Genomic DNA, 22,547 nt, shown 5'->3' on the forward strand with positions numbered 1-22,547 from the left:
ATGATGAACAAAGCTTTTCACTGTACCCTAGTACATGTCACAGTAATAAACCAAATCCACTGTCAGATACCTATCTCTCTCACTCCCTCTACTTGTCTCATAATTGCTCCATTGAATGCTTCCTTTACCTGTTTCTCATTAGCAAATGCATCTCTGCCTTCCTGTACACTTCTGAGACAGAATCATGGAGCTGTACAGCATGGAAACAGGCCTTTCGACCCACCGTGTCCCTGATGACTAAATTGGCATAGGGAGCTCGTCCCATTTGAACCATTTCCCTCTAAACTATTCCTATCCATATCTCTGTCCTAATGTCTTTTAAATATTGTAAATGTATCCACTTCTATTGTTTCCTCTGTCAGTTCATTCCAGATACAGTTTACCCTCTGAGTGAAAAGGTTGCCCATGAGGTCTCTCTTAAATCACTCCCCTCTCACCATAAGTCTGTGCCCTCTAGTTTTAAGAATTCTCTCCTCAGGGTAAAAGGCTGAAGGTTCACTTTATCCATGCCCCTCATGATCTTGTACATCTCAATAAGGTCACCCTCCTCGGCTTCCTATGCTCCAAGTAAATAAATCCCAGCCTATTCAACCTTTCCTATAATCCCAAATCTAGATAAAATCCTGGTAAATCTCTTCTGCACCCATTCCATTTTAATGACATCCCTAAATCATCCTGAAGGGGGGGTGGGGGCATGGTAGCGGGTAAAGCTGCTGCCTCAGTGCCAGAGACCCAGGTTCGATACTGGCCTTGGTTGCTGTCTCTATGGAGATTACACGTTCTCCCTGTAACTGCGTGGGTTTTCTCTCTCTTGGTGCTCTGGTTTCCTCTCACATGCCAAAGACGTGCAGATTTGTAGGTTAATTAGCTTCTGTAAATTCTCCCTAGTGTGCTGGATAAAACAAGTATATGGGTGATCGTTGGTCGATGTGGAGTCGGTGGGCCAAAGGGCCTGTTTCCATGCTGTACCTCTATATTCTGTGAGATAACAATCTCCAGCACTGAGCCCCTGGAGAGGCACCATTGGCACGAAATAAGGAGGTTTGGCATGTCTGCCACGTCCCTTACAAATTTCTACAGACGCATCGTAGAAAGCATCCCATCGAGGTGCATCACAGCTTAGTTTGCGAACAGCTATGCCCAACACCACTGGAAATTGCAGAGAGTTGTGGATGTAACTCAGTCAGTCCATCACACAGACCGTACTTCCCGCCATTGACTTCATCTACACTTCACGCTGCCTTGGAAATCATCCAACATAATCAAAGACCACTCACACACCAGTCATTCCTTCTTCTCGCTTCTCCCATCTGGCGGACGATACAAACACTTTAAAACACCTGCCACATATTCGGAAGAGCTTCTTCTGCACTGGTAGATTTCTCTTTGCACTACCTGTTGTACTTGGGTGTGGCTTTGTTTGCTTGTGCTTTGTATTATGTGATTGGATAGCATGCAAACAAGGTTTTTCAGGGAATCTTGGTACATGTGACAATAACAAACCAATTCTAATACCATCATCGGTCCGAGAGACTGCCTGTGAGAGAACCCTCATTGTCCTCTCTCTCCTAGCAGTTGTGTCTCTGATACACACCATGACATCATGCAGTATTCCAATCCTGATGAAAGGTCCCAATCTGAAACGTCACCTCTCCATGTTCTGGAGAGATGCAGTCTAACCCGCTGAGTTTCTCCAGAACTCCTTGCCTTGATGGTAAACCAGTATCTACAGTTCCTAGTTTCTACCATAGTCTAATCCTACAGTTTAGTCTAGTTGCGAGACTGTGTGCAAGCTGTCCTTGTAGGCTATTGGAGTTGCCTGATACCAGAATTTATTTGCTTATCTCTGTTAAACAAGCTCTTGGGTTTTCCTTGCCTAACTCTTCCTGTTCATAATTGCTAACGGAGATTTGTTTGTCTGTGAGAAGTTTGCAATCTTTTTGTTTTAACTGAGAAGGCTTAGATTGCTTCAACGCCATGGTTTATCTGTACTTTAAATGCTGCAGCTGCAATTCCGGGGAATACTTTCCGTTCTAAATTGAGGAGTGGTTTATTTTTCTTCTGCTGACCTTCTCTATGGGAGAGGCTGATCAGTAAATGCAAACTTCCTCTGTGGATATCCTGCTGAGCAAGGCTCTCAACTGTTTGTTAGTCTTGCATCAATCTTTATTTTCCCCATACCTGTTATGAAGTAGTTCTACATAAAGTCTGCTAATCTCACATCATTCCTTCCCCTCGTGAAACGTTGAGTGTATGCAGGACAATGGTTGGGTGTGTTTTGCATCGCTCTTTTTTGCCTGATCTGTAACATTGCCTTGGAAGGAAGACATTTTTTAAAGAATAACGTAAAATAAACTGAGGTGAGATTTGATAGAAACATGCAAAATTATGAGCACCATAGATAGGATAGACATTCAGACCCTTTTTCCCCAGGGTGGAAACGTTAAGGATTAGAAGATATAGCTTTAAAGTAAGATGGGTACAATTTAAAGGTGTGTGGGGCAATTTATTTTTACACAGAATAGTGTATGCCTGGAGGGGGAAGCAGATACAATAGAGGCAATTAAGAGGCTTTTAGAGAGGCACAGATCTGAGATCTGCATGGAATTGAGGGCTATGGATCACGTGCAGGCAGAGATTAGTTTATCGTGGTAATATGTTCGGCACAGACATAGGCCGAAGGGCCTGTTCCTGTGCTGTACTCTTCCGTTCCTTGCCTATGATAGGGTGGTTTTCATCCCGCATCCCAAAGACATGCAAGTCTGTGTTCCCCGGAAAATTATGAAGACCGAGAATCAATTGGAAGTCTGAACACAAGGCAAGTTTTGCTTGATCAAAGTTCAGGGGCCAACAGGGGTAAATGGGGCTGAGATTGAAATCATTCTTTGATCATGGAATGGGCTGAGGAGCTGAAGGGCTTCTTCCTGTTCCCGTGTTGCAAGGTGTGGCACAGCCGGTAGAGCCACTGCTCACAGTGCTGGAGACACAGGTTCAATCCTTTCCTCGGGTGCTGTCCGCGTGGTGTTTGCCTGTTCTCCTTGACAGAGTGGGTTTCCTCCGGTTGCTCTGGTTTCCTCCCACATCTCAAAGATGTGCAGGTCTGTAGATTAATCGGCCCTCTGTAATTTGCCACTAGTGTGATGGAGCGGATGCGAAAAGTGGGATAACGTAGAAATATTCACTGGCCTGCGTAGACTCGGTGGGACGAGTGGGCTGTTTCCGTGCTGTATCTCTAAACTAAAGGAAAATGTGGGCCAGTTGTACTGACGGCGTTGTGTTCACTTTTACAGGCCACCTCTCGTCTGCGTGAGAGGGGGAGCGATGGGTGCCTGGCTGGTATCGAGGTCCAGCGGTTGATCTGCACACAGACCACCGCAATTCCCGAGCATCAGCTGAAGGACCTGAACATGAAGATCGACAGTGCTCTGCAGGTGAGTGACTCTGCCCACCAGCACAGGCCACCAAGCGGCTGCGTTGATGGGGCGCACACGGTCAACATCTCACCGAATGTGTAGCGAGGAACTGCGGATGCTGGTTTACACCGGATGGACACAAAATGCTGGAGTAACTCAGCGGGACAGGCAGTATCTCTGGAGAATAGGAAAGGGTGACGTTTCGGGTCAAGACCCTCCTTCAGACCCAAGGAGGGTCCCGACCCAAAAAGTCACCCATTCCTTCTCTCCAGAGATACTGCCTGTCCCGCTGAGTAACTCCAGTATTTTGTGTCTTATCAACCTCGCTGAAGTGTGGCAGTAGTTTGGTGTGCCGTTTCCCTGCTTCCCCTTGCGTTCGCCATCGTTCTTTCCCAACATCCATAATCGAACATCTTGAACTTCTCTCAGTACCAACATAACAGGGGTGGACAGTGACACTTTTGTCTCCTTTTCACCTCCAGCCTTTTTGCCTCCACCTCCCATGCGTCAATCACCCTCTTTGCCTATATCCACCCATCACTCGCCAGGCTTTGTCCCGGCCCCACCCATGAGTCTGAAGAAGAGTCCCGATCCGAAATGTCGCCCATCCTTTTTCTCCAGTGCTGCTGCCCGACCTATTGGGTTACTCCAGCACTTTGTATTTATCTTTGGTATAAATCACCAACTGCAGTTCCTTATTTCTATATAATGTGAGGTTATCCACTTTGAAAGGAATAGAAGGCAGAGTATTATTTAAAATATTATTTAGAGTATTATTTAAACAGTGAGATGACAACATGTATGGAACTCCAGCTTCTCATGGAGAGTGTCCTATTGCAGCAGTAACTTGTGCCCTGCAGACTGTACGAAGGCTCCCGGGTGTCAGGGGGTGAATCACTTGCCACTGACTAGCCAGCCTCTGACCTGCTCTGACAGTTGTGTGTATTCGCATGGTCCTTTTGTACAATTGCCAGGACAAATGAACTGATAACGCTTTGTGTTGTGTCCCAACATTGTGCATGCACTGGGTTTCCAGTAAAGGGTTCGGAAACACTGCAAAATGTGCTAAAAATATTTAAAGCACACCACAAGAATTGAAAAATTCCGATTTTAGGAGAGGTTGATTTTGATTTTCTTCTTTCGCAAAGAGACGGGGAGGAAGGCTGATGATGTTTGTGGAGGCTTGGGCCGAGTTAATACGCAGAGGATTTCTCCACTTGCAGTTAGGAGAATGCAAAACTTGGGGCCATCAGTGCAACAGGGAAATTGGCAACACTGCTCGCAAAGAATGAGTAGAATGTGCAACTTGCAGCCACAGGAAGTGGTTGAGGCAAAGAGCTTGGGAGGTTCCCAGAGGAAACAACATGTACGAGAGAGGAGCGAGACGCAGTGGCAGGAGAGATGAGCTCGAGTGGGAAGTGAACACAGCACCAACCAATTCACCCAGCTACTTTGTATTATTTTTATGTCTGTTTCCTCAAAATATTATATATTCAATATATGCGTGAATGACACTTTAAAGGTTTTTGTTTGGTTGTCATGTTTAAACATTTGCCTCACCTGATTAATTGTTGTGTTTCAGGCTTACAAAGTGGCTTTGGAAAGTTTGGGTCACTGTGAATACGCCATGAAGGCTGGGTTCCACCTGAATCCGAAAGCCATTGAGGCCTCTTTACAGGTAAATAGAGCTTCTGATCACCTGCCAGGTGTTGCTCACTCTAGCTGCTGCGGGCAGGTGCCACAGGCTGACGGGGAGCTCACTGCAAGGTTGGGCGTGCTGTGGCAGAATAAATCCTGACGAGGGGAAGAAACACGGGGTTTAATTCAAGTCGGGGAGACGGGAGTCCTGTAACTTTCTTAATGTGGCTGCACAGTGGTGCAGCGGTAGAGTTGCTGCCTCACTGCGTCAGAGACCCGGGTTCGATCCTGACCACAGGTGCTGCCTGTGTGCAGTTTGTACGTTCTCCCCGTGACCCACGTGGGTTTTCTCTGGGTGCTCCGGTTTCCTCCCACACTCCAAAGACGTGCGGATTTATAGGTTAATTGGTTTCGGTAAAGATTGTAAATTGTCCCTAGTGTGTGTAGGAAAGTGTTACTGTGCGGGGATCGCTGGTGGGTGCGGACTTGGTGGGTCGAAGGGTCTGTTTCCGTGCTGTACCTCTAAACCAAACTAAAACTAAAGTTGCTGCCTCACAGCACCAGAGACCAGGGTTCGATCCTGAGCAGGTGCTGTCGGTACAGAATTGTAAAGTTAATTGGCTTTGGTAAAGATTGTAAATTGTCCCTGGTGTGTGCGATGGCGCTAGTATAGTGATAGTGATATTTGTTCGGTACGGACTCAGTGGGCCGATGGGCCTGTTTCTGCGCTGTATCTCTAAAGATTAAGAAAACGAAATTGTTGGCTTGGTGTGAGGCTGGTCACTGGTGGGGAACATAGACTCGGTGATCCAGTCAGACCTCTAGTGGTGAGCGGAGGGAGTGCAGGGACTCTCAACCGTTTGATGGATTGTTCACTGCAGCTGAGCTACTCAGGTTGATACCATACGATACGATAGAACTTTATTTATCCCAGGAGGGAAATTAATTGTCGAATCAATAAACTTCACGGCCAAAGGCAGAGGAGTTGTACAGTTTGATAGCCACAGAGAAAAGGCGTTCTGTACTACATGTTGGTGGAACCAATCTGTTGCTGAAGGTACTCCTCAGGTTGGCCTGCGTGTCCTGGTTCGATTTACTAGGAACCTGAGGGGTAACTTTTTCCACACAGTGGGTGGTGGGTATATGTAACGAGCAGCCAAAGGAAGTAGTTGAGACAGATACTATAGCAGCAATGTTTTAATAGAGAGTAAAACACAAAGTCAGCGGTCAGGCAGCATTTCTAGAGAACATGGATAGGTGACATTTCAGGTCGGGACACTTCTTCAGACTGATTGGAGTGGGTGTGGAGAAAGCTGGAAAAGAGCAGTGGGGGCAGGACAAAGCCTGGCAATGAAAGGTGGGGGCAGGTATGGAGGGGGGGGGGGGGGGTATATTAGCTGAGCTGAAAAGGACACAAAATGGTGACCAAAGGAAACAAAAGGGTGTTGTAAGAAAAGAGGAGTGAAATGTAAAGCTAGAGGGAGGCATATAGATGAAAGGGGACAGGGGAGAGGAGAAAGAGGGATAAAATGAAACGGTGGATGGGAGATGAGCAGGAATCACCAGATATTTGGACAGGTACATGGACAGGAAACGTGTAGAGGGACATGGGGAAAATGTGTCTTGCTCAGATGGGGCATCTTGGTTGGCATGTACGTGTATCTGGCTCTATCTGGTGCTGGGTGAACAGCATGGAGCTTCACTCACCCTGTATCTGCTGTCTTTCCAGGGCTGCTGCAGTGAGGCGGAGGTGAAGCAGGCAGGGAGACGGCAGTACCCTGCGCAGCCCCTGCAGTGCGAGCTGCCCACCGTGCCTGTACAGATCGGACCCCACTTCCTCAAGGGCGTCTCCTTCAGCGAGTCTGGAGCGGAGAACCTGAAGCTGAAGATGGTAGCTAACTCCTTAACAACACATTCTGTCGACAGTAGTCTTTGTCCTGTCGTTCATAAGGCATAGGAATCCGCTCATTTGGCCATGAGTCGACTCCGCCATTCAATCATGGCTGATTAATCTTTCCCTCTCAACCCTTTTCTTTCTCCAGATTCTGGAGAAAAGGATGGGTGACATTTTGGGTTGGTGTCTGAGGAAGGGTTGCGACCCGAAACATCACCAACTCTTTTTCTCCAGTGATGCTGCCTGACCCGCTGAGTTACTCCACCATTTTGTATCTATCTTCAACCAAAAGTATTTCATTTTTTAGTCTCAGTGGGTTTCTGTGCTCTGGAATCCACTGCCAGAGAGCAGATTCAATGCCAACTTTCAACTGGGAGTTGGATAACTAGCTGGTGATAAAATCTGCAGGGCCACGGTCTGGATGGCCCCTTCCTGAAGCCAGCACAAGGAGTGCGGGCCGAATGGCCAGCCTGAACCTGGTTTGAACAAAGGGCTTTCAAGGAGCGGATCTGGCCCAGCTGCAAATAATTATGCCACAGAGGGATTAAGAAGGAAAATAAAAGCTTAAAATAGAGCGGTGCCCCTGTGAGAGAGCATGTGAAGGAAAGTTGTGGTGAGCGGCTGTGGAACAAGGGTGAATCATTGTCCATGCCTGGCAGCTCCTGTGATCAAAGCATGCCCGGGATGCTTGTGGCCGCTCGAGTGGACGGGGTGCGTTACCGGTTGATGCACTGTAATTCCTTGTGCTCCATCTGTTTCCAGCATGGCTGTCAACATCACCATTTAAAAACAAGCTTCTGAGTGTGCTCGTGAGGGACCTGTGTTTGTGGTTTTACACAACTTCAGAGGCACAGACGTCTGATGCATTATATAAGCTGTGCACTGAAGGGAAAAAGTGTTTTTAAGTCCAAGGTGAGAATAGATGATTGGCTCAGGAGCTCGCTGGAGGAAGTACCTTCGCCAGTGGGGATGCTCCCAACCTGTTCAAAGGCAATGAGGAATGGGCAAAACATTTGGACATATATATATATAGAAAGGAAAGGCTTAGAAGGATAGGGGCCAACACGGGCAGGTAGCACTAATGTAGATGGGGCATCCTGGTTGGCATGGGCAAGCTGGGCCAAAGGGCCTGTTTCCACACTGTAACACTCTATGAAAGCTGACCTGGTCTGCAGCATCCCACATCACAAAACATCACTCAAGGTTTTCATGCAACTTTCTTTTACCGGGTCCTTAATCGATTGGCATTTGGAAATCCAAATAGACAACATCTACTGGTTCTCCTAATCAACCCTGTGATACTTAACATGTTTAAAGAACTATAGTTTGCAAACTATTTCCTTTAATAAAACAGCATTGCTTTTGCCGATGTATCTGTTAATACATCCTTAGCAATGGTTTTCAGCCTTTTCCTGGTCCTAGTTAGACTACCTGTCCCACAGTTCCCTGTAGAAACACAGAACTGCAGATGCTGGTTAATGCACAGAAGGACACAAAATGTTGGAGTAACTCAGCAGGTCAAGCAGCATCTCTGGAGAACATCGATAGGTGATGTTTTGGCTTGAGACTCTTCAGACTGATTGTAGGGACCTGAACTAAAACGTCACCTATACATGTTCTCCAGAGTTGCTGATTGACCGGCTGAGCTACTCCAGCACTCTGTGTCCCTTTGTGCATTAGCCAACATCTGCAGTTGTGTGTTTCTACAGGGAACTGTAGGGTAGGCAGTCTAACCCACCAGGAAAAGGCTGCAACTCATTGCTAGGTATGTATTAACAGATGTTGGCTGATGGACTGAGGTACTCAAGCACATTGTGTTCTACAGTTCCCTATGTTCTCAATAGAGAATCGGTGCAGGACTAGGCCATTTGGCCCTCTGAGCCAGCACCGCCATTGGGGTGATCATGGCTGCTCATCCACAATCAGTGCCTCGTTCCTGCCTTCTCCCCATATACCCTGACTCTGCTATCTTTAAGAGCTCTATCTAACTCTCTCTTGAAAGCATCCAGAGAATTGGCTTCCACTGCCTTCTGAGGCAGAGAATTCCACAGATTCACAACCCTCTGTGTGAAAACGTTTTTCCTCATCTCCTTTCTAAATGACTTACCCCTTATTCTTAAACTGTGGCCTCTGGTTCTGGACTCCCCCAACATCGGGAACATGTTTCCTGCCTCTAGCTTGTCCAAACCCTTAATAATCTTATATGTTTCAATAAGATCCCCTCTCATCCTAAATTCCAGAGTATACAAGCACAGCCGCTCCATTCTATCAACATATGACAGTCCCGCCATCCCGGGAATTAACTTTGTGAACCTACGCTGCACTCCCTCAATAGCAAGAATGTCTTTAAATTTGGAGACCAAAACTGCACACAATACTCAGCGTGTGGTCTCACTAGGGACTCCTTCATCTCATAGTAATAGAGTCATACATCGTGGAACCAGGCCCCTCGGCCCAACTTGCCCACACTGACCATCATGTCCTGGTCCCATTTACACTAGTCCCACCTGGCCCCATATCCCTCCGAACATCCTATCCATGTGCCTGTCTAAATGTTTCTTAAACATTACGATAGTACCTGCCTCCACCGGCACCTCGTTCCATACACATATCCATCCGACCATGTGTACAAATGTTATCCCTCATTAGATATTACTCCAATTATTTTGGTGAATCGTGGTGCACTAATCGCAGTTGACTGTGTTGCTGGGATCTGTGCGGGTGCAGGGAGTGTTGAATTTGACCAGTACTTTGCCCCGTCTCGCAGCAGGCGATGGTACAGCTGATCAAGGAGGCATCGGGACAGAGCGATGTGTCGCCTCGTGACGAGCCGCCGACGGAGATCCTCAACCAGGTGTGCCCGTCCACTTGGCGCGGTGCCTGCAAGACCGCCGTGCAGCTGCTGTTTGGGCAGGCCGGCCTGGTGAGTGACCGGGGCTGTGGTCAGTACGGGGGGGGGGAAGCTTCAAGAACCCTCGCCGGCCGTCTGTGTGTGCGAGCTTCAACTGTCAATGTCCGTGCCGAACGTGACACCGCGTGATCCACAGCGGGCAGAGTTGCTGCCTCACTGCGCACGGGCCCGGGTTTGATCCTGACCAGCTGGTCGGCACGAACTGAAAGGCCTGTTTCCACGCTGTATCTCTAAAGTCTAATGTAAAGTAAACTCAGCCGGTTAAGCAGCTTCTGTGAGGAGAAGAACGTTCATTTTCTGGTCTGTGAAGTGAGGCTGGACTGAGCAGCCGTTGTCTTTTCCCTCCCTCAGGTGGTGGTGGACACAGCACAGATCGAGAACAAGGAGGCCTACGCGCCACAGATCAGCCTAGAGGGCACCCGTGTGGTGGTCCAGGTCCCCTCCACCTGGTGAGTAGCAACATCCTGTGACTCACTGCCACCTCTCCGCTCACAGGGTCAGTAGCCTTGTGGGAGACAGGCCGAGGCCTGAGATGCACGGAGAGGTTGGGCAGGCTGGGGCTTTCTCCCTTGGATGAGGGATGATCTTATAGAGGTATATAACGGAGGGGGGTGGATGGGGGGAAGGGGGGTCAGAGGGAGGGGAGGGAGACAGCGGGGGTTGAGTAGGGGGAGAGGCGGGGGTGGGATGGGGGGGGGATGGACGGAGTAATCAGGAGGGGGGCGGACGGAGGGATGGGGGATGGGGAAGGGGTTGTGGACATGGCAGGGAGGGGCTGATCCGGCCTGGAGGGTGGACGGTAGGGAAGGGGAGCAGTCCGGGGTGGGGGGAGGTTGTTATTGGGGAACTGAGTGCATAATTGTGTCCCAGACAAATGCCATTCCCCGAGTGAGCCGGCATAGGCTGGATGAGCCGATTGGCCTCCGCCTACATCCTAAGGAAGTGTGGTTATTAGGAGTGGACGTGGACATGCGAGGCGGTGGTTTTCCTCTCCTTACCGTACTGCTTTGTTTACGGTGCCAGGTGTGTGAAGGAGGATCCCGCCACCATGTCCTTGCTGCAGCGTTGCCTCGACCCGGAGAAGACCCTGGGGCTGATCGACGTGCTGTATACCGCCGTCTTCGACCTGTCCAAGTGGAAAGAGCGAAGGTAAAGAGTCAATGCCAGCACAGACATCCTCTACCTAACCTCACACACACACACACACACACACACACACACACACACCATGGCCCTGTTAGTGCCTGCCATATACCCCACACTGGTTCAGGGTCAGGTTTACTACTGTCATGTGCACCCAGGTACAATACCATTAGCTCAGCGCCAGAGTCCCAAAGTTTATCCTGACTGTTTGTATGTTTCCCCCTGTGGCCGCGTGGGATTTCACCGGGTGCTCCAGTTCTCTCCCACACTCTGAACATGTACCAGTTAGTTGGTCAATTGGGTTTAGTAAAAAATTCTAAATTATCACTAGTGTGTGTCGCATAGTGCTACCTGGGTCGCTGGTTGGCACGGACCCGGTGGGTTGAAGGGCCTGTTTTCGCAATGTATATCTCTACATTATCTAAATATCTGATGCTTTCAGATATATAAATCAAGGGTGTACTGAGTCTTTATAAGGCACTGGTCTGACCGCATTCTGAATATTGTGAGCAGTTTTGGGTCCCATATCTGAGGGAGAATGTTTTAGCGTTGGAGGGGATCCAGAGGACGTTTACGAGAATGATCCTTGGGATGAGTGGGTTAATGTATGAGGAATGTTTGATGGCCCTAGGCCAGTACTTGCTGGAGCTTAGAAGGATGAGGGGAATGAGAGATACCGCATAACGAAAGACCACAGTGGATGTGGAGAGGATGTTTCCACGAGTGGAACATGTCTAGGACCAGAGGCCATAGCCTCAGTATGAAAGGACGAACCTTGAGAGTGAAGGTGAGGAAGAGCCAATGGGTGGAGACTCTGGAATTCATTGTCACAGAAGGCTGTGGAGGCCAAGTCATTGGGTATTTTTAAAGTGAAGATTGACAGGTTCTTAATTAATAAAGATATCAAAGGTTATGAGGAGAAGGCAGGAGAATGGCTTTAGGAGGAAAAGATAGATAACGTTTAGTGCAAGATAAAGTCCAAACAAATATAGTCTGAGGGTCTAGGAAGAGGTAGATAGTATCTCAGGACTTCTCTCTAGTTGCTGGTAGGATGGTCCTCCACCACCCAGACAGGGCATTCCAGGCCCCCACCACCCTCTGTGTAAATAAAACCCTTGCCCACACATCTCCTTTAACCATTGCCCCTGTTGGTTGCTTGGAAGAAGCTGTTGTTGAACTTGTGGGTAGTAATTTTCACTTCTCATTTGCCGGGGCAGGGAGCAGGTTCTGCCGAGCATCCAGATCCAGTTGCGGCGGGAGTGTGCCGAGTTTGGCAGCCCGGTGGAGCTGCCGGTGGGGAACGGGTCGATGGCCAAGCCCTCAGCGGGCCTGCAGAGGACCTTTGCCAAGCTGACGTCGCGCTTCACCAAGAGGGGCTCCTGCAGCGGCGGCGGCAACGGTGCCGGATCTTTCTCCATCCCCAGCAATCCCTCCAAGAGCGGCTTCTCCCTGATGGGCACCGAGGAGGAGCGGCGGGCAAAGCCGCCTCACGCCGACCAGCGGCTCCAGAGCATCCTCAACGTCGGGCACTTCCCCAAGGCTGCCGACGGCCAGGATCCCAGCCGTGGCCACGGAAACCCCCTGGTCAACGGCTTCTCCCTCGACCAGAGGGAGGCGCTGCTCAAAGGCGAGGAGGGTATCAAGCTGCCGAGCGACCAGGAGATGCAGGACGTCATCGACTTCCTCTCCGGCTTCACCATGGGCAAGTCCCAGCAGGCGAGTCCGCAGGTCAGCCGCAAGAGCCCCGCCGGGGTCCTCGACCAGAAAGGGGGGGTCTTGCAGCAGGGGCCACCTGCACCCCACGGCCCGATGCCCCCCTCCCAGCCCGTCCGACAACACCCCCAGAAACCTCCGCCCTACTACCAGCACCTCCTGCAACCCATTGGGCAGCCGGCCCCCACCCCCTCCCTCCCTCACGCCTCCCGAGCCCCCGGCAAGTGGCCTAACAGCTCGCCCCAGCAGCGGGCACAGAGCCCGGGGCCCGGCCTCTCTCCCATCGGGCCCCTGAGCCAGTGGAACAGCCCCGGGCCCCCCTCGGACCTGGGCTCGGACTTGTACAGCCTGGGTCTGGTGGGCAACTACATGGACAGCATCATAGACAACGTGATGTCCGACATGCTGGCCCCCAAGGCACCCAACACCAGGAACAACACATGGCCCAACCGCATGCAGAGCGATGGTGTCTTCGGCATGCTGGCCGACGTCCTACCCTTCGATCCCGCCGGTAAGTCAGTCCCCACCCTCTCTGCTCGGTCTCAGAAAGACATCAGCGACAGGAGAACTTGGCCTCAGGCCTTGTCTGTCCCTTTATTGTTGGGTGTGAAGTGTGTTGGCTTGCATTAGAGATCCCCACAGGAGGGATAAGGCAGGGGAGCATCGAGTAGACAGGAGTGTAACGTGACTACAACTATCGGGTGATTTACCCCCGCTGCTCTGGGCTAGGTATTGGGGCCGGACGTTATACAAAGGATTACAAACACTTGGTAAACCAGTACATTTGGATCCCGGCTTAAAACGTCACCCGTCCAGTCTCTGTCTGGATGCTGCCTGACCTGCTGAATTCCTCCAGCATTTTGTGGTTTGCTCATATGGGGGGTCAGTGTTTTATTGATGTGCAATACTATGTCGTACCATTGTCAACTGATCCAGTGTCTGGTCCGGGATTCGAACCCTCCACCTTCTAGCTCCTGGGGCGAAGGTTTTGTTTGAATGTTGGCTGGGAGCAGAGTTATTGGCTGGCAAGACCAAGGAATGCATTTCCAGTTCAGTGAGAATGCAGGGGACATGTTTGAGGGGGACACTGGGCGCGTGTGGGGGGGGGGGTTCCCGTGACGCTGGGCGCATGTGAGGGGGGGGGGGGGGGGGGGGCGTGTTTCTGTGACACCGGACACGTGGGGGGTGTGGGGGGGTTTCCCGAGGTGCTGCCCCTTCATTCACTGTCCCATGTCGTTTGTCCCCACCAGTGGGCTCGGACCCGGAGTTCGCCCGGTATGTGGCTGGCGTGAGTCAGGCCATGCAGCAGAAGCGGCAGGCACAGCAAATGCGACGGCACAGCACTGCCAGGACCAACTGGCCCGTCAGCGACGAGGCACACAGGACGTGGCACCCCCCAGAGTACTTCACCGAGGGGTAGGTGTGCGAGGGGGGAAGGGGGGGGTAAGAGGATCGGTTGTGTCCAGCCCGGGACCATGGGGGGGCGGTGGGGGCTGTGATGGGGGGGGGGGCTGGGGGGATGGGGGGGATTGGGGGGTGGAGGGGCAGGGGGCATCACAGCCACACGCTGACTAAGACTGGTGACCAACCCAGCTCGCTCCTCCCAGCAGGCCGAGCGCCTGTTCCAGATCCAGTGGAGGAGCTCCGCGGGTCAGGCAGTATCCGTGGAGGGAATGGACACAAGTTACTTTAGGTCAGGCCAATTAGAAATGTCATCTGTCTATCCTTCCCACAGATGTTGCCTGAACCTCTGGGTTCCTCCAGCACTCTGTATTTCTTGGTAAACCAGCATCTGTAGGTAATTTATTCTCCAAGAGACTTTTTCCCTTTGTCCCACCCATCGCCCACCCCCTTCTCTGCAACTTGTTTTCGCTCCTTCCCTGGCCTAAAGCAGGGAAGGAGTCCCTGGCCTGAAGCATCAGCACGGTTTCCCTCTCCATAGATGCTACCTGACCTGCTGAGTAATCCATATGCATTGCTAACCATTTACAGCGGCTGTGCAGGCCCATCAACGTAATCACACTCAAATAAATATATAATAATCAGTAATACAATAAATTAATAATCAGTAACGCTAGGTAAACAGTCACAGTGGCACAGCGGTAGAGTTGCTGCCTTACAGCAAAATGCAGCGCCAGAGACCCGGGTTCGATCCTGACTACAGGTGCTGTCTGTATGGAGTCTGTACGTTCTCCCCGTGATCTGCGTGGGGTTTCGCCGAGATCTTCGGTTTCCTCCCACACTCCAAAGACGTACAAGTTTGTAGGTTAATTGGCTTGATAAAAATGTAAAATTGTCCAAGTTGGCGATATGCAGAGTACTGCCCTGCCGACTACAAAATAGATAGTAAATGTCCTTTTAAATAGTTTCTCCCAGGCAGTGCTTTTCGTTTCAGTTCAGAGATACAGCATGGAAACAGACCACTGAGTCCATGCCGACCATCAATCACCCATTCACAGTAGTTCTATGTTATCCCACTTTCACATCCGTCCCCTATACTCTAGGGGCAATTTACAGGGGGCCAATTAACCCATAAATCCGCACGTCTTTGGGATGTGGGGTGAAACTAGAGCACCCGGAGGAAACCCATGTGGGAGAACATGCAAACTCCACACAGATAGTATCCAAGGTCAGGATCGAACCCGGCGCTGTGAGGCAGCGGCTCAACCTGCTGCGCCACTGTGTCGCCCACGATGTTTAACTTTGGATGGATATAGGACGAGTTGTGATGAAACTAGGTTAGTGGGCATGGAGGGGTTTTAGTCTACAGCTCTATTTGGAGTGGACCAGAGATGCAGGGTCCCATTCCTTCTGGAGTAGATCTTTCATCCCATCAGATCCATGCTAGCTCCCAGAGGAGCAATCTGCCGCTGTGAGGCAGCGTCTATACCCGCGGCATTGCTGTGGGCGAGAGTTGCTGAGACGTGTGTGGTGTATGCGTGCATGTGTGTGTGCGCGTAGTGTTTGACCGCCTCTCCTCTGTCTACCAGGGACGTCATGAGCTGGTCAGGGACGCAGGGAGACTCTGCCAGCTCCAGCGACGAGGCTTCTTCTGCTAATGGCGACAGTTTATTCTCCATGTTCTCAGGGCCTGACCTTGTTGCTGCTGTCAAACAGAGAAGGTAAGCAAGTTTCACAGCCCATGTACCTCGCTGTTCACCCACAGAGTGCGCAGAACCCTCGGCCCTCCTTCCCCCAGAAGCTGGTGATGACTTGCCTCCTGACCCATGTGGTGAGGGATCAGCCACAGCTGGTGGGGAAAGGAGACTGTGATTGTTCTCCCAAAGCCCAGTGAAGGAACGGTGACTCCTTTCCAAAACAAGGTGATTTGGGGGTGGTGAGTGACGGGGTGATGAATATTATCAAGAGTCAGTGTTTTATTGTCATGTGTCCCATAACGGAACAATCAAATTTTTACTTGCAGTAGCACTACAGTTATGTAAACCTAGTACTCTGTTTAAAACCCATAATAAACAACAAATAAGTAAATAGACAATAGTAGTGCAAAGTATCATATGTATCCACACCAGAACAATGAAGGTATAGACTGGGCTGGGCTGGGCGAGGAGAGGAACATCGATCCAGATGAAGGCGATGGCTGGAGACCCTGCTGCACCTTGATTGGGCGCCACTCCAGGAGACTGAGTACGCAGTCCGGACTTTGGAAATGGTGCCAAATGTGGCAACTTGAAAAATAATATCGCTGTTTTGCACATGTGACAATAGTTGCCAAAAGGGGGCCATTGTGTTCAGGTACAAGTCACCTCTACTCTTCTACTCTTCACAGAAAACACAGCAGTGGTGATCGGGAAACTTCCACCCTCCCTTCTCCTCCCGTCTTATCCACACTAGATGATCTTAGCCAGGTAAGCACTCAAGCCCCATCCCCCTGTTGTGTTGTGAAGATCTTGCTTGATACAATTTGAGCTTATTTTCCTGTGAACAAATCCAACGAGGTACAAATTGTACAAAACTGTTAAACTGTGTCTGCGGGCAAATGGGACTGACGTGAATGGGGTATCGTGGTCAGCATGGCCAGGTGGGGCCGAAGGGCCTGTTTCCAAGCTGTATGACTGCTTTTCCTTATTTTAGAGAGACAGCGTGAAAACAGGCCCTTCGGCCCACCAAGTCCGTACCAATCAACGATCACCTGTACACTAGCACTGTCCTACACACTAGGGACAATACACCTACAAACCCACACATCTTTGGGATGTGGGAGGAAACTGGAGCACCCAGAGAAAACCCACGCGGTCAAAGGGAGAATGGACATACTCCACACCGCCAGCACCTGTACTAAGGAGTGACCCCGGGTCTCTGGCACTGTGAGGCAGTGGCTGCAACAGCTGCTCCACATGCCATTTTCCTGGGCACTCCTGGCAGTGCCAAGGCTGCTGGTCGGCAGCCACTGAGTGCCGGTGTGGCTGTGGTTCGCTCGGCCCCTGGGCTGTTGCTGTGCACTGGGCTTGTGTTCCATGCATCCACTCACATTCCCTGCGTACATAATCTGGACGCGGGCAGGAGGCAAGTCTGTGTTAAAGTGCCCTCTGGAATCTAACAACCCCCATTTAGGATCTGTGCTTCGGCCCAACTTGCCCACACCGACCAACATGTCCCATTTGCACGTCCCACCTGCCTGCTTTTGGCCCATTTCCTAAATTTATCCTATCCATGTACCTGTCTAAATGTTCCTTAAACGTTGCGTTCTTAAACCTGCCTCAACTACTTCTTCTGGCAGCTCGTCCAATACACCCACCACTGCTCTCTGGTCCTAAACTCTCCCAGCAGTGGAAATATACTGGCCTAGTTTGACTTTCCCAAATACGATATCTTCAGACTTTAGAGATACAGCGGGGAAACAGGCCTCTGGCTCACTGAGTCCGCGCTGACCAGCGATCATCCCGTACACGACATTATCCGACAGTAGGGACAATTTTTTTTTTTTTTTGAGTGTAGGAGGAAACCAGAACACCCGGAGAAAATCCACATGGTCACAGGGAGACGGTACAAACTCGGTACAGACAGCACCTGTAGTCAGGGTCTCTGTAGCTGTCACTGTGCCACCCTAAATTTGCATGTCTGAATTAAACCCCATTTGCCATTCCTCGGCTCACTTGCCCAGCTGATTAAGTTCCCCAGTGTGAGTCTTGGATCCAATATTCACTGTCTACCATATCGCCTAATATCTTGCCAAAAAGTGTAGGAAGGAACTGCAGACGCTGGTTTATACCAAAGATAGACACAAAATGCTGGAGTAACTCAGTGGGGCAGGCAGCATCCCTGGCGAACAAGGATAGGTGACGTTTCGGTTCTGCGTTTGATTTTGGTCGGCAACTAACATACAATGGTTCCTCCTTCAGGACAACAAGACCAAGACGTGGCCTCCAAAGGCCCCGTGGCAACACTTGGCGTCTCACAGCAACACCATGCCCAACCCGGGCACCTCGCTGTACCAGATGACCAGCCCCCCGGGCCAGTGGAACGACTCGGTGCAGATGCTGCCGTCCACGGTGTGGTCTACCGTGGCTGACGGCTCCTCTTCCTCCGGCATCTCCTCCAACTTCTCCTACGGCCAACAGCCGCCACAGTGCCAGCCGCCAGTGTCCCAGCACAAACCCGTGAGCAAGGGCTTCAAATCCTACCCCCTGAAGCAGGAGAGAAGACCCTCCTATCTCCACCAGTACTAGCTTCCCAGAAGTGACTTTAAACCCAGACCCCCACGACTGGCTGGAGCCAGGGTGGCCCCCCCCCAACGACTGCGAGCTGTACCGCTCGGGATACCGTCAGCAGGTGTCTCTCTGTCCCAGCGCCTCGTTCAGCCGCCGGTGGTTTTGTCTTCTCGGTGTAGGAAGGAACTGCAGATGCTGTTTTACACCGAAGATAGACACAAAGTACTGGAGTAACTCAGCGGGTCCAGCAGCATCTCTGGAGAAAAAGAACAGGTGACGTTTCGAGTCGAAACACCTCTTCAGACTGAGAGTCAGGGGAGAGGGAAACGAGGTATGGAAAGGTACAGAACAGATCAGAGCTGGTACGGATGACCAAGAAAAGGTGGAGCCCACAACGGTCCATTGTTGGATGTGGAAGACTGTTGTTTGTATCCCTTCATTATTACCTCTTCAGCCAACAATGGACCGTTGTGGGCTCCACCTTTCCTGGGTCATTGTTACCGGCTCAGATTTGTTCTCGACCTGAAACGTTACCTATCTACGTTCTCCAGGAACGCTGCCTGACCCACTGAGTTACTCCAGCACTGTGTCTATCTCTCTGCTCTGCGAGCGCAGGTGGGTGGCGGCGGTGGCTGGTAGTTGTGCTGCGTTGGGGCAGCGAGGGACTCTGGCTATCGGGCCGTCAGGGGGAGGTTCAGGAAGCTGCCCTTTCCCCCACTCCCTGCTCTGCTCCCTATCCTGACCACCGTCAGAAACGGCGCTCTTGTGTGGCTGGGCCCTCAGTACGGAGTCACACCCCCTGGTGGCGAGGGAGCGGAGCGCATTGTACATGACCATCAGACACTGATCACTACAAACCCCGGGGGGTGGAGGGGGAGACACTTCAACCATTTCAAGCAGCTGCAGTAGTTTCTTTTTAAAAACTTTGCATAATTGGTTGACCGTTAAATTAAAATGTAGCACCTCTAATTGGCTTTGCCCTAAAGACCCCAGGTCTTGTGTTGTCCCCGCTGTAGCACCTAGACACCAAATTGGCCCCACGCTGGGACTGGAGATAGACACAAAGTGCTAGAGTAACCCAGCAGGTCAGGCAGCATCGCTGAGTTGGGTGGGGGATCGGAAAGCAAAATGATTCTCTCACCCTCCCCTCCATAAGCTGGGGTGACCTCGGAGTGGGGGCACTCGGGGCGGGGCTGCGACCCCTCCCTGCAGAGTTTGGGTTGTGGGTCAGGGCACGTTGCCGTGGGAGGGTCGATGTGTGTGATCTGTTGTCGGTACTGGTGTAATGTTCTGAGTTTTATCCACATTCTTGATTCTGACCCGCCCCTCTCACCTCGACTCCGGCTGGGTGCGAGGGAACCTCACTAAGCCCAGCTCCGCCTGGTGCCCACTCTCCGTGTCCCCGCCCAGCTCCGCCTGGTGCCCACTCTCCGTGTCCCCGCCCAGCTCCGCCTGGTGCCCACTCTCCGTGTCCCCGCCCAGCTCCGCCTGGTGCCCACTCTCCGCGTCCCCGCCCAGCTCCGCCTGGTGCCCACTCTCCGCCTGTCCCCGCCCAGCTCCGCCTGGTGCCCACTCTCCGTGTCCCCGCCCAGCTCCGCCTGGTGCCCACTCTCCGTGTCCCCGCCCAGCTCCGCCTGGTGCCCACTCTCCGTGTCCCCGCCCAGCTCCGCCTGGTGCCCACTCTCCGTGTCCCCGCCCAGCTCCGCCTGGTGCCCACTCTCCGTGTCCCCACCCAGCTCCGCCTGCTGCCCACTCTCCGTGTCCACTCGCCTGATGCCCACTCGCCGTGTCCCCACCCCCGTGTCCACTCCCACAGAACCGCAAGCCGCATTTGGTAGCAAAAACAAAACTTAAACTAAAAACCATTGTTAAAACGCGTATATGTTAAAACGCGCGTTGCTCAAACTTTTATAGCGAGAATCAAGGAGAAACGGGCAAGACAACTCGTCACCGGTGTAAATTTTGTAATACTTTTTTATAAACTTGCCGGTGGTTGTGGGGAAGGGGTGGTGGGTATTGAACCTGCTCTTTCCCCAGCTCCCCGCTGCCGGAGGGCGGGTGGTAGAACGAGGCAGTGGGAGCGAGTAGTCGCCAGCGCGGAGCTCCCCGCGTTGCCCGCTGCAGCAACGGGCCTGGTGCCTTGCGTGGAGTTTGGAGTCTCCGCGCTGAGAGGCAGCAACACGCCCGAATTGTCCGCTACCTTGTTTCATAAACAGTGCCGGGAGTTCTCATCCCCCTTTGTCTCACCCTCAGCCTCCTCCCTGATACCCCACTCCTCCTCCCCCGCCTGTCCCCATCTTTCCCTCCTCACGCCTGTCCTGACCACACTGTGCGCTCCGTCTACAGAACCCACCCATTCCCCCGGCACGACCCCTCCCTGCCATCGGCCTGTGGGTCTGTCCGGAGCGCTTGTGGTGTGAGGTTCGGGCCCCGTCACCTCCTGAAGCTCAAATTGACAAATAGGGAGACATCTGAAGCGCTTGTATGGTCCCGCCAGGAGGTGATTAATTGTCTGGGTTCAGACTCGGAGGATCTGAAGTGAAATTAGAAGCTGCTTAAGCCTTGTATATTGAAGCTAAAGAGAACGTGGAAGTGAGAATTGGTGCAGACTTTTATAATATGTTTTAAAAACCCTACATGCACTTTCTGCAAACCTGTCTCCATTATAAGTTTGTACGCCAACATTTATAATGGGAGCGACCATAGTGACCGTCAATCTGTGTGCAAGCACACTGCCAACAGACTGACTAATGCCGCGCAGTCAAACGCTTTGTGGAGGAAGGAACTGCAGATTCTGGTTTACACCGAAGATAGACATAAAATGCTGGAGTAACTCAGCGGGTCAGACAGCTTCCCTGGACAAAAGGAATAGGTGACCTTTCAGGTCAAGACAACTTCTTCATTCCTCTTCTCCAGAGACGCTGCTTGACCGGTGGAGTTACTCCAGCGTTTTGTATCTATCTTCAGTCAAATGTTTTAATTGGAAAGGTTGCTGTGAATTTATAATGGAAGCGTATAAAATCAAGGACAATGACTGTGAAACGGGGCTCGGCTGTCAGATCAGTAAACCCCATCTCCCAAACCCTTTCGACATGAAGGATTATACTGTCGCCAGTCCCGATACACCTCTCATCCAGCAGCCGCCACTGCACTTCATATTTAGAACTTCAAGATATTTTCTGTTTTTATATAAAGCTTGTGTCTGCCACATACTGTGTGTTTTAGTGCCGGTGGGGTGGGACGGGACTGGGAGGGGTTGGAGTGTGAACCCCCCCCTCTCTCGGTGCATTTACAGAGTGTGCCTCTCTCACTCGATGGCAGTGGTTTCATTACCCTACCCTCCATCTGTTGGGGTCCCTGCCTCTCCCTCTGTCTCTGTGTCGGTCTCCGCCCCTTCTCTTTCACCATCTCTGTCTATCACTGCTCTTTCACTTTCACTTTCACACTCTCACCCTCCCATCTCTCATGCCCCCCCCTCTCTCTCATCGCCCCCCCCCCCTCTCATCGCCCCCCCCTCTCATCTCTCTCCCCCCCCCCCCCCCCCCCCCTCATCGCCCCCCCGCCCTCTCATCGCCCCCCCCCATCATCGCCCCCCCTCTCTCATCGCCCCCCCCTCTCATCATCTCCCTCACACCCCCCCCTCTCTCATCTCCCGCCCCCTCTCCCATCCCCCCCCCCTCTCTCATCTCATCGCCCCCCCCCCTCCATCGCCCCCCCCTCTCATCCCCCCCCCCTCATCTCTCACCCCCCGCCCCCCCCTCTCTCATCGCCCACCGCCCCCTCTCTCACCGCCCCCCCCTCTCACCGCCCCCCTCCCCCCCCCCCTCTCTCTCACCGCCCCCCTCTCTCCCCCCCCTCTCTCTCACCGCCCCCCTCTCTCTCACCGCCCCCCCTCTCTCTCACCGCCCCCCCCTCTCTCTTTTCTCACCACCCTGTCTCTCTCTCTCCATCTCTTTCTCACTGCGTCCATTCTTTCACTCTCTCCTCTCTCCCTCAAAGCCTTTCTTTCCTCGCAGCCTCTCTCTTACCACCCCTCTCTCACCACCTTTCTACCTCTCTATCACCAACTCTCTCTCTCACAGTATATTTCTCCCTCTCTCAGTATCTCTCTCTCTCTCTCTCTCTCTCTTGCTCCCTCTCATAGAACCATACCGCACAGAATCAGG

At 51.8% G+C, this 22,547-nt stretch overlaps 1 protein-coding gene across 3 annotated transcripts in view; it reads left to right on the forward strand.

The window, feature by feature from the left end:
- LOC129705289 (granule associated Rac and RHOG effector protein 1-like) overlaps window positions 1–20,139 on the forward strand; it is a 93,747-nt gene extending 73,608 nt beyond the window's left edge. For all 3 annotated transcript variants that reach the window (XM_055648798.1, XM_055648800.1, XM_055648799.1), the window contains exons 4-14: window positions 3,291–3,431; window positions 4,996–5,091; window positions 6,781–6,942; window positions 9,713–9,868; window positions 10,208–10,305; window positions 10,880–11,005; window positions 12,217–13,223; window positions 13,963–14,128; window positions 15,703–15,834; window positions 16,500–16,578; window positions 18,073–20,139. In XM_055648798.1, the coding sequence (XP_055504773.1) occupies window positions 3,291–3,431; window positions 4,996–5,091; window positions 6,781–6,942; window positions 9,713–9,868; window positions 10,208–10,305; window positions 10,880–11,005; window positions 12,217–13,223; window positions 13,963–14,128; window positions 15,703–15,834; window positions 16,500–16,578; window positions 18,073–18,399 (2,490 nt within the window). In that variant the 3' untranslated portion in view covers window positions 18,400–20,139. The remainder of the gene's footprint in view (window positions 1–3,290; window positions 3,432–4,995; window positions 5,092–6,780; window positions 6,943–9,712; window positions 9,869–10,207; window positions 10,306–10,879; window positions 11,006–12,216; window positions 13,224–13,962; window positions 14,129–15,702; window positions 15,835–16,499; window positions 16,579–18,072) is intronic.
- Window positions 20,140–22,547: the final 2,408 nt, after the last annotated feature.

This window comes from Leucoraja erinacea, chromosome 17 (genome assembly GCF_028641065.1).
Source record: "Leucoraja erinacea ecotype New England chromosome 17, Leri_hhj_1, whole genome shotgun sequence".
Classification (NCBI taxonomy): domain Eukaryota; kingdom Metazoa; phylum Chordata; class Chondrichthyes; order Rajiformes; family Rajidae; genus Leucoraja; species Leucoraja erinaceus.